The sequence below is a fragment of the Asparagus officinalis genome, chromosome 9 (assembly GCF_001876935.1).
Source record: "Asparagus officinalis chromosome 9, Aspof.V1, whole genome shotgun sequence".
NCBI lineage: Eukaryota > Viridiplantae > Streptophyta > Magnoliopsida > Asparagales > Asparagaceae > Asparagus > Asparagus officinalis.
The window spans coordinates 2889855-2902031 of NC_033802.1; the positions used below are offsets into that span (position 1 = coordinate 2889855).

General features: G+C 40.1%; 2 protein-coding genes across 6 annotated transcripts in view; one reads left to right on the forward strand and one right to left on the reverse strand.

Moving 5' to 3' along the window:
• Positions 1 to 3081, forward strand: part of LOC109823849 — a 3974-nt gene extending 893 nt beyond the window's left edge. For all 5 annotated transcript variants that reach the window (XM_020390259.1, XM_020390261.1, XM_020390262.1 and 2 more), the window contains 2 exons: positions 1 to 582; positions 1571 to 3081. The exon at positions 1 to 582 is cut by the window's left edge. In XM_020390259.1, coding sequence (XP_020245848.1) covers positions 1 to 582; positions 1571 to 2926 — 1938 coding nt within the window. In that variant the 3' untranslated portion in view covers positions 2927 to 3081. The remainder of the gene's footprint in view (positions 583 to 1570) is intronic.
• On the reverse strand, positions 3073 to 8310 carry LOC109823850 (stromal 70 kDa heat shock-related protein, chloroplastic-like). Its single transcript, XM_020390264.1, is given in 11 exon segments — positions 3073 to 3497; positions 3499 to 3557; positions 3560 to 3760; positions 4277 to 4675; positions 4798 to 4987; positions 5139 to 5237; positions 5323 to 5465; positions 5768 to 5847; positions 5930 to 6182; positions 7856 to 8046; positions 8049 to 8310. Coding segments are annotated over 11 exon segments (1845 nt in total). The 5' UTR covers positions 8155 to 8310; the 3' UTR covers positions 3073 to 3373.

Genomic DNA, 12177 nt, shown 5'->3' on the forward strand with positions numbered 1-12177 from the left:
ACCTCCCTCCGCCGCATCCGCCGCCTCGAAACCCTCTGGGACGATGATCCTCGCTTCATTAACGCCGCCAAAGGCCGTGCCTTTGTCGCTCGAAACCTTCTTCTTGAATGTGAGATCAAGAATCACAAGAACACCCTAATCCGAGCCGGGTATGGCGGTTGGCTCCTTTACACTGCTGCCTCAGCCGGGGATGTGCCCTTTGTTAAGGAGCTGTTGCGGAGAGACCCACTTCTTGTTTTCGGAGAAGGAGAGTATGGGGTAACTGATATATTGTATGCGGCGGCGAGGAGTAAGAGTTTGGAGGTTTTCAGGGTTTTGTTTGAGTGTGCAGTGAAGCCTAGTAAAAGTTTGGGGGTTGGAGGAGGAGGAGGAGAGATTGAAGAGGAGGGGGTTTGTAAAGGTGGGAATTTGGCGCTTTTTCGATGGGAGATGGTGAATAGGGCTGTCCATGCTGCGGCGAGAGGGGGTAATTTGGGTATTTTGAAGGAGATTTTGGATAGTGAAGGTGGCGATGTGTTGGAGTATAGAGATGTTCAGGGGTCCACTATCTTGCATGCGGCTTCAGGGAGAGGGCAAGTTGAGGTGAGGATGGTGATTTGGTTTAATTTAGGTTTACAATTTTCTTTTTAAGTGGTTGATGTTTATATGAGCTTTCAATTTTACGCAATCGAATGTTTTACACTTGCATGAAGATTTCAAGTACATGTTTGGCTATAGAATATGCTATGGTTACATGAAAATGTTCATTCATGCGTTAGGATTTAGGAATATGCATAGGTGGTGTTCTTATTGAGTTATAGATGTAGATGAGCTTTCAATTTTATGCAATTTGAGTGTTTTATACTTGGGAGGAAGCTTTTCAGACGCGTGTTTAGATTAGTAGTAAGCATGAGTTGTTTGCTTCTCGAGATAGATGAATGAGGTTGTGCTTTCAATCTTATGAAATTGAATGATTTCTGCTTGAAGGTTGCTTTCATATTAACTAGATTTCGACAAACAGACTTAATCGTGCATGCTCTTATTGATTGTTGCTGCGGTGTTAAACCACATCGTGGGTTTGAAACGCTAAAATTTTGTATGAAACATTTTATCCAGATTCTAGGTAAAATCCTGAGTACTTTTATGATCAATAAGTTCAAAACCCGCACCATAAACAACAATAATAATAATAATAATTCCTCCTTGAATGCCTAAAAAAATGCATCAAATACATGAAAAGGCTTTTGAAACACCCCAACTCTAACATGTATTGGAGAAAATTTGGCACTTATTGAAAGCAATCTCTTGATCTTACGAGCACGATCTGAGATTAGCTCCTCCTCGTCGAAAGTAGTTTGCGCGTGAGAGTTTTTATACATGAACAATGTCAACTTCAATTTCCCTCTCGTGGATCTCCTTTTTGCACATCCGATTTCTTAATGCTAGTTTCCTATATTCAAACTTTCTTAGTTGCATTAGATCTAAATCTTGAATATGCTAATCAGAGAAATGCACGATAAGCCCGCACATTGTCAAGACCTAAAGACGCATCTCTCTGTTGATGCTAGTAACTCTTGTGTCTATTCTGCAGGTAGTCAAATACTTGGCTTCATCATTCAACATAATCAACTCCAGAGACAATCATGGCAACATTGCCCTCCACATTGCGGCCTTCCGAGGCCACTTATCGATTGTTGAAGTCTTGATCATTGCATCTCCAACATCCTCATCCACGACCAACAATTCCGGTGACACTCTTCTCCACATGGCAGTCGCCGGTTTCAGAACCCCCGGGTTCCGGCGCCTCGATCGTCAGATGGAGCTCATGAGACATCTCATTAGTAGCAGCGCCGTAAATATAGAAGATATCATTAACATTAAGAATTCTGAAGGAAGAACTGCTCTCCATGTCGCGGTGATTGGCAACATGCATTATGACCTCGTTGAGCTTCTGATGACCGCAAAATCGATTAATGTTAACATTAGAGATATTAATGGGATGACCCCGTTGGATTTATTGAGCCAACGCCCTCGATCTGCATCATCCGAGATACTAATAAAACAGTTGGTTTCAGCTGGAGGGATTTTCAGTGCTAGAGATCCCAATGCAATATCAGCAATTGCTTCTCAACTGAGAATGCAAAGTATTGGTAGCAGTCCAGGGACAAACTTCAAGGTTTCTGACGCCGAGATATTCTTGTACACGGGCATCGAGCTATCGGAGCCTAGTGGGAGGCCAAGCTCGTGCTCGAGCTCTGCCAGGAGCGAGGTTGGTCAAAACGGGGAAGTCCCTTCTGATAGGAAGCAAAACTCAGTTAACCGAGCAGCCAGTAAGATCAAGATTCTCCTCAGATGGTCTCGGCAAAAGGAGAAGAAGAGGGAAACAACACCCATGAAGTTAAGAAGTGAGGACTCACTCGAATCAATCAAGAAGGGAGAAATTACACCAAAGAAGTTAAGGGACGACGTCTCGATGGAGTCTCTCAAGAAATGGAGCGAGCGCGAAGACACCCCGACTCCTCTAAGGCAACGGTTCTCAAAAACATCGCTCTTGAATAGCAAGCGAACGCTCGCTGTCAGGAACTCGATGCCAAGCCCCGCGACAAAGAAGAAATTCACTACGGGGCTGATGCAGGGGGTGATTCAAGCAATGCCTCATCTAGATCCTTCGTCACGAGCAACACCCTCCGATTCATGCTCAGCCTCGGGGATGTCGACGCCTCCTGTGTTGGAGAAGCAGAAGGAGATCTGTCTGGATGAAGAAATGGGATCGGCCTCTAGTTCATCGGCGACCGGAGGACGAGAGAAGCTACCTCAGAGGCTGGTGGACGGTAAAGCGATGAATCAGTACTTTTGTTTCGGAGCGAAAGGGCTCGCTGTCGAGGGCTCAGTGGGGCAGCGGGCTGGTGGCCGGTCGTTCAAGAGGTCACTAGTTTCAGCAGCTTAGCTTTCGCGATAGGTACGGATTGTCTCGTTTGTTAGTTTTTGTGTACTCGCGTGTGTTTGTTTAGAATGGAAGTGAAGTTACCTACTCTATTGAAACTCTTTTAACTAGTGGCAACTGCCAGAATGGAATGTTAAGTATGTTCGCCCTTTTCATCAGCAAGTATATGTTTATATAAGATCACCATCTCTTTGTTCGTGCGCATGTTACATATCAAAACACCACATAAAGGAACACGGACGCTGCTACAGATTACTGTACCTCTTTACAATAGATTCTTGCTTCCAGCTGATTCTTATTGGTATCAAAATTTCACAACATGCAACCAAACCGAGGGAAAAAGAGTCGAAGCGCATTCACACCCCCATCTCACATCTATTTACTATATACATCAGAGATGGGGAGACAAAACTTACCCCCCTCTACCCACTCTGCTCTCTTCTTCATTGGCTACTCGGTAAAATCTGCGTCAATCACGTCCCTCCGGCCGCCCCTTTATCGTCGGGCCCCAGCCTCGGCTCCGGGCGTGGGTCCCGGCCCGGCTGGCGGACCGGGCTGGCTGTACAGCGACTGCCAAGCTGCATCACTTCCTGTTCAAAGCAGTCATGGCAGCTTTCATCTCTTCGGTTGAGCCGCGTTAGACATGGCGTCCTTGAGCTCGGTAAGCTTGGATTCCACTTTCTCCTTCACGGCGGCAGGGGCTTTGTCGCCGAGCTCTTTCAATTGCTTCTCAGTTTGGTAGACGACAGAGTCTGCTTGGTTCTTGGTGTCGATGGCGTCTCTCCTTTTCTTGTCCTCTGCCGCAAATTTCTCAGCTTCCTTCACCATCCTATCGACCTGCCAACATTTTTTTCTTCTTGTTTTTAGATGAGGAACTCGATTTGATTTTCATGATAAGAATACGATCACTACATCGCAACGATCTACAAGATGTGTTCAGCTATTGGTCTAGATTAGCACTAACTTCCAAGTGTTAAATCGAAAATTTATGATGCTTATGAAGCCCAGTAAGTTTCCTTAAGATTCAGACTAAAACATGAAGAGTATCTAGACCAATAGCTGAACACATGATAAACCTACACGTGACGTCAGAACTTACTGCTGTTAGTTTTAAGATTCCCCTGAGGTACTAACTGGGAGTTAATTGGACTTCACAAACTTATCGGGGGTTTAGTGAAAGACAACCAAAGTTATTTAAGGGTTCCGCATTAAGGCCTCACGCCAAAGGATTAATTTTAAGATTTCCCTGAGAAAGAGTTGATTGGACTTTCCTAACTTATGCACAAGGCCTCACACCAAAGGATATCACAGTTTCATGGTATCACTACTTCGTTAAGAGACTAAAAAGCATACCTCGTCGCTCGGCAACGTGCTGGCTCCAGTAATAGTGATATCTTGCTTCTTCCCGGTTCCCTTGTCCACAGCAGTAACGGAAAGGATACCGTTAGCATCAATATCAAACTTGACCTCAATCTGCGGTACACCTCGAGGAGCTGGAGGAATGCCATCGAGGCGGAAACTTCCTAGGGACTTGTTATCCCTCACAAACTCTCTCTCACCCTGAAGAACATTGATCTCTACGCTTGTCTGACCATCAGCAGCTGTAGAGAAAACCTCCGACTTAGAGGTAGGGAGAGTTGTGTTCCTAGGGATGATCTTCGTCATAACGCCACCCAAGGTCTCCAAACCAAGAGATAAGGGTGTGACATCTAGAAGAACTATGTCGCTGACATCTCCAGCCAATACTCCTGCCTGAAAGAAGATAACAAGAGGCTTGTAAGATAACTAGAGCATAAATAACACTATATTTAGATATAGCCTTCCATGAATAGATTGGCAAAATCATTAAAAGCATCAAATTCCAAGATCCTGACCTGGACCGCAGCGCCGAGAGCAACCACTTCATCAGGGTTGACGGTTACATTGGGATTTTTTCCTGTCATCTTCTTGACAAGTTCTTGAACAGCTGGAATACGTGTTGACCCTCCGACAAGAATAATCTCATCCAGATCCTTGAATGAGAGTTTTGCATCTCTCAGAGCATTGTCAACAGGTGTTTTAAGCCTAAAAGGACACAAAAACAAAATTTTCGATGGTCTAAGTTTAAAAGGTCGGTGCCATGAATAACAAGTGAAACGAGCATCATGAAGTACTACATTTCCCAGTAACCCAAAATAGGAAAACATGTAAATGAATGAACTTATACTGAATATACCTATCAAGAAGATCTGAACAAAGCTCTTCGAATTTAACCCTAGTAAGGGTTGTCTCGATGTGTTTGGGACCATCAGCAGTTGCAGTAATGAATGGTAGACTGCAGAAATTGACTCCCAGATAAGAAAGAGCATCCAAATGATTACAAAATACTAGAAAGAAAAGGAAGCATGCAGAAATTATACCTGATATTAGTTTGAGTCAAGGTTGATAACTCCATTTTCGCTTTCTCTGCGGTCTCTGTGAGCCTCTGAAGGGCTTGCTTATCTTTCAGGAGATCTATTCCTTCATTACTCTTAAAGTCTGCGGCAAGCCAATCAACAATTCTCTACATAGGCATAATTTTTCAGGTTGTCAATGAGAGTTACATTAATGACATCACTAAGTTACATATAAAGTAGGCATTATATGGTAAAATTTACTTGACCAGTCTAATGTTTAGACCCATGCTACAGAGACTCAAAGAAAACCTAAGATTGAAGGCTCGTTATCCCAATAGTTAACTAAGATTTGAGGATCTAAGTACACCATCAACAAATCAGTTCACCAAGTTCACTAGCTAACATACTTAGCAGGACTTAGTATTCGATTCAGTCACCAACCATTTGTACAGTAGTATGTGTTACATACCTTGTCAAAATCATCGCCTCCAAGGTGAGTATCACCAGACGTAGAGAGCACCTCAAACACACCGTCTCCAACTTCAAGAACTGCACCAAATAATATTTTAATGGTAAAAAAATAGCGTGAGAGTCAGAATGAAAAAAATTCAAACTCGACTTGCTCCATTACCTGAAACATCAAAAGTACCACCACCCAAATCAAAGACTAGAATAGTTTCATTGTTTTTCTTCTCAAACCCATATGCCAAGGAAGCTGCAGTGGGCTCATTGATGATGCGAAGAACTTCTAAACCAGCAATTCGACCTGCATCCTTTGTTGCTGTTCTTTGGGAGTCATTAAAGTATGCAGGGACTGTAACAACTGCTTTTGTAACCTTGTCATTTAGAAACTTGGATGCATCATCCACAAGCTTTCTCAAAACCTGTCAACCAAAATGAAACTTCAGTTTCACTGATTCTAAAGAATAACGTCTGAAAATCTATAAAATGCAACCTTAAAATCATAGCGTAAGTTTAACAAGGTAGATCATCAGGCTTCATTGCCGCTCATCAGACTCCAATGGTTTGAATACAGAAAAAATATTACCCCTAGGCCCATTTCAATTGAATTAAAATTTAAAATCTCACAGACCTACAAAAGAATAACCTGTTACAGATATGGTTCCAGAGAGAGATGCTTGGGAATTTGTGGCTAGGTTCAGCAATCTGGGGAATTACTAAAAGGCTAAACGAGTGTGACAAAGTCAACTTATCTATGATGATTAAGAATGTCGCTAGCTGACATTAATTAGCTTGACAACTAATGCTCTCGTTACATAACAGCAGATAGAGAGCTTTCTCAATTAACCCCATGTAATGAGAAAACGTTGGAGAGGAACAATAACGAGAGACACAAAAAGGATAGTTTAACCATACATCTGAATTTTGAGGTAGTAATCTGTTCAAGAGTCTGAGTACTGGTTTTCCACCTAGACAAATTAAGCTAAATCCTTCTAACTCGAGATACATTGATATTCACTACCATTATCCTTACAATCATTCAATTTTGACTAAAAACATCACTAAACTCACAGTTCTCAACCTATCATATAACATAGCATTTAATTTTATGCAAAACAATATCATCTTCTAGAACAATTTATCTGAGCAACAATACTATAGAAATTCCAGTAGTTTACACTTGACGTTTAAGCTAATTCCTGATGACTTAGTATAGCCAGTGATAACAATCCTATGCAAAAAGAACGCCATGTTCCTACATTGTTGACCTGCAACTTCATGTTAGAGTATAAAAATATAACTCTTACCTCTCACTCCAACTTTGGAGCTCTGGTGTAATAGTTAGAGGGACTTTAACATAGTATAACAACAACCCAGATTTAAATCCCACCAGTTATAAATTTAAAACTGATTGTCTAAAAGTTGGCGCTGCTACATGTTTCAACCCATAAACGGGGCAAGTGGCATTTTAGAATATAAAAATATAACCCTAATTCTCACTAAGTTTTGGAATAATAATTGGAGGGACTTTAACACCTTTTTTGGATGGAGGTTAATACATAGAAGTTAAAGTGAAATTTTACCTTGTCTGAGAGTTTTTTTGAGGGGTTAGAGGATGTGATGGAAGGTTAAATTTCCTTCCATTTTCCTCCCCTCTAATTTGAGGGTAAAAGAATAGAAATCAATGTAAAATTTTACAATGTGGTAAGATAATTTTGATATTAAAATCAACGGCTAATACATACTCACATTCAATATGTTATGACATTTATGTAACTTTATACATATTCACTTCACTTCCCTCCTTTTTATTAGAACTCTCAAACACGGTAAAATAAATTTACTTCTCTTACTAAACTCCCAAACAACATTTTATCTTTTTTACTTTCATTCCCTACATTTCCTTTCCATTATTTAACTTTCCGTATGGTAAACTCCCAAACAAAAACAAAGCACAAGACTTCTCCCTCATTTATATGCACGATGATAAACATCTATTCATCTCCTATTAACAGTCAAACTTCATTCTTTCAATTTAATTTGCATATCAAGATAGGCCATGTATCAAAATTCAAACAAGTGAACGAAATTGCACCTGCGCCGAGATCTCCTCAGCAGCGAACTGCTTCCCAATGGCCGGGCACTCGAGCTTCACATTCCCATTCTCATCCCTCACAACCCTATAACTAACCTGCTTCGCCTCCTCGTCGACCTCCGACATCTTCCTCCCAATAAACCGCTTCACGCGAGAAGAACGTGTTCTCGGGTTCACCACCGCCTGCCTCTCGCAATCTGCCCCACGAGGCCGGTCGCCGTTCTTGTGTAGGCCCACGACGAGGGCGTCGTCCGCTGGCCCTGCGCGTTGGTGACGATCGTCGGCTTGCCGCCTTCCATGGCGGCGACGGCGGAGTTGGTGGTGCCGCAGGTCGATTCCGACGACCTTCTCGCTGGCGACGCGGAGGGGGCGGTAGCAGCTCGCCGCGGCGGGGACGAGGCGGAGGGAGGAGGGGCGGAGGGTGGCGCCGCGAAGAGGAGGGATCTGGAGGAGGAGAAGGCGTGATTTGAGCGGCGGGGCGGCGGCGGTCGCCAATCGAGTCGAGAAACCCTAACCTACTGGCTTCTTGATCGCCTGGTCTCGGTGCTGGTGATGGAATGCGGTTTGGTTGGCCGCTGGGCGAAGGAATCCGAGGGAATTGGGGGGGAGGTTTAAGGACACGTGGAAGGTTCTGGAAGGGTTCGGAAGATTGGAGGAGCGTTTTCGAGCGGTTTCTTTCGTTTGGAGTTTTCGCGGGGGACAATTATTATTTACAAAAAAGAAAAAAAAAAGGAAATTGGAGGAATTTTAATGAGCGGATCGAGTTTAGGGGTTGGTGTCGTTTTCGGTTGGCGAAGGAGGATGGGTGCAGGCCTAGTATGGCCCACCTCAAGCCCGTTAGAAAATCCTAGAATCAAGCCCACCTCGGCAGCCTTTTTTATTGGGCCATACTCCATGACGTAGCGACGACTGTAGTATAAAAATTAGGACAAATTTTCAAAACCGATCCATTTGGGTTTTTAATTGCAAAAAACGATCGGTTTTGAAAATATTTACAAAAACCGACCTGTTTTTAGCCAGGGGCTGAAAACAGGTCGGTTTTTTTAAATTTTTTCGGGAAACTTCACGGGAGTTGAACTCCCGTGAAGTTTTTTCTCATAATAAAACTTCACGGGAGTTGAACTCCCGTGAAGTTTGGGAAAAAAAATTTCAAAAACCGACCCAGTTTCAAACAACTGGGTCGGTTTTTATAATTAAAATTAAAATAGGTCGTTTTTTGCAATTAAAAACCCAAATGGGTCGGTTTTGAAAATTTGTCCATAAAAATTATACTGCTTTTATACTATTAGTACACTTAATTATGTCCTTAATTAGTATAGGCTACAATACCATATTGGCATTTTATATGGACCATAATTGACAATAGAGTATTTTAAATAACTCCGACTATACAATGAGACCTTATAATTATTCAAAAGAAACAAAAAGATCCATAATTTTCATCGGAAATCAATTTTTCCGCCAAGTTCCCTAACATGCGTGTTGCTGATCATTGTAGGCTGAGTTGGACAATAGGGAATGATGTGGCATAAGGGTTGGAGGGAGAAATACCTACGCCTAAAATCTCATCACCCCAAAATTAGCCAAATTTAACATTTTTTTTTCAAAACTTTAACGAGAGAGGGAGCAGTTGGAGGAGAGCTTTTGCGAGAATCTCTTTGATCTCGAATGTGACTCGAGAGAAGGGAGAACCTCTGGTGAGGACGACGACTAGAGTATGGCGTGGACCAGGAGCAAATGTGAGGTTCCTCTCAAACTTTTGAGAGATTTCTTGTGGGTTTGGCTTTTTTGGAGAAGAATGATTAATATTAATGATAAACCCTAATTGGGTGTGTTGTGCGCAGCTGACCTCCACATTCACAGGGTGTTGATTGGTGGAATTTTGTAAACTAGGGGCAAGTCCCTACAACATCAGCAAGAGTAAACGATTTTAGAAATCATGTGCAAGCACGGGGGGAAACTTGGTTGAAAAATTAATATCCGATGAAAATTATGGGTCTTGTTGTTTCTTTTAAACAATTATAAAGTCTTATTATACCCGGAGCCATTTAAAATACCATATTGTCATTTAGGGTCCGATTAAAATGTCAATATGTTATTTTAGATATTAAAACTTATTTTTTTTATTTTCGATATTAAAAAGGACACAATCATAGGTTAGATTCTAAAAACTGGAAAAGTTATATGTTAATAAACATTCACTTGTTAATTTTCTGTGATGAGAAGAAAGCTACTTATTTTTTTGAATAAATTCTCATATTTTTTTTAAATTTTCTCTTCTATGTTATATTGAGCTATTTTTTTCATAGAAATTTTGAAGGATAATAAGTTAATGATATGTGCTATGTACTTTATTTTTTGTATGGTTGAAAAATAACTATGAACATTGTCTAAAGCGCTCGTACGAAAGTTTTTTTTGTATACTAAATGTGGATGAATGTAACCTTGAGATCTGATGAAAATTAGTATGATCCAAAATTCAAGGAAAAAAAATGGCCGGCACTCACATATGTCGAATTGATCACTACTATCCTTAGGTTTTCATTATTATTATTATTTTTGGTTCAAGTCACACTCTTCATACAGTTCACATAGTTTGTTTGGAGCTTGTGAATGTACTCCTCGCAAATCAAATGTTGAGCCCACTAACTTACATATATTTCTTTGGGAAAAATTTACAAAATATACCTATTTTGCTAAATATTTAGCAAAACAGACCGTTTTACTAAATATTTAGCAAAATAAACATCTTTTTGGTCTGTTGACCATAAAGAGGTCGATTTTGCTAAACATAACATTCGAAACATACGAGACTAGTAGTCCCGTATGATTTAGTCCACCATTAAATCGACCTCTTTTTGGCCTGTTGGCTAAAAAGATGTCTATTTTGCTAAATATTTAGCAAAACGATCTGTTTTGCTAAATATTTAGCAAAAGAGGTCTATTTTGCAAATTTCTTCATTTCTTTGTCAAGGATCAAAATATTGTTCCGTGTCCTTTTCAAATGATGGGGCTTTTCGATCCTTGTCAAAACCAAATATTAGGTCGTACATAACATAAAATAATTATATGTAAGTTTGGAATACACTAATTAATCCTCTACTCATACACTTAAATAGTGTAAATTCTATTAACCCTCATCAATTCGGGGGCTTTTGCACATAACCTCACTCAAGTTTGCTTACTCCACTTAACACCCTCTAAACTTTTACATGTCTCACTTAACCCCCTCTCCTCTTAGACTTTGAAGTTTATTCCCAACTCATCCCATGACTCGTTACCTGTTAATGGTGAAAAATGACCAATATGCACTTTTTAGGATAATCCCAGAAAAGAAGAAAATAAAGCATACTTTTCAATAATTGCGGGGTATTTCAGTCTTTGGTGTCACATACAGTGTCAAAGTGAGCTGTGTAACCTGTGTTACTTGGGGGTTTGATGAGACAAGTTAAGAGAGTTTAAGTGGAGTAAACAACGTTTAGCAGGGGGTTATCTGCAAAAACGCCCCAAATTTCAGGGGGGTTAAGTGAAACTTACCCACATTAACACATTATCTCTGATAAATTCAATGAATGTATAGCATGCACAAACTGTGCAATTGCTATCACAGTATCTCATTCAATGTATAATATTATTTCACAAGATAAGCACTTTCCTATATCTATACTATTTATAGAAGATAATACTCGTGTCAAAACTTTTGATATCCTTTTTACACCTTTCCAAATTTTGATAATTCATAATTATTATACCATTATTTATAAAATTAATGATCTATAACCTCTTATTAATTATGCACCTCTTCATTTTCCCAAAATATTTGGTCATTCACTAGAATATGTTAACAATTTATAATAGTAATAAAATTTAAGAAATATATTATAAATTATTATAAAGAATTACTAATTATAATAAAATAGTAATAATAATTATTTAATAAATTATTTTTATAATTATAATTATTAATAATATTATAAATAAATTTATAAAATATTAAAAATTATTGTCATTATTTAATAAATGTTATAATAAAATATTGGAAAAAATGTGTCAATGCCCCAAAAACAAAGACCTCATGTGGCACAGCCCCATGAAGTTTTTCCCATGTGCTTTAAACCCCAAAAGACCCAATAATTTATGATCAAGCCCTTCTTCACACTCTCCCAAAAATTAACTCAAACAAATTTCGTAAATACCCTCTCCCCTTTTCTTCTTCTTCTTGTCTGTGCATTTCTCCTCGTACTCTCCCCTAACTGCTCATTTCACTTCTTCTTCTCTCCTCCTCCTCTCCCCTAACCCTCTCTTCCTCTCTCTCTCTCTCT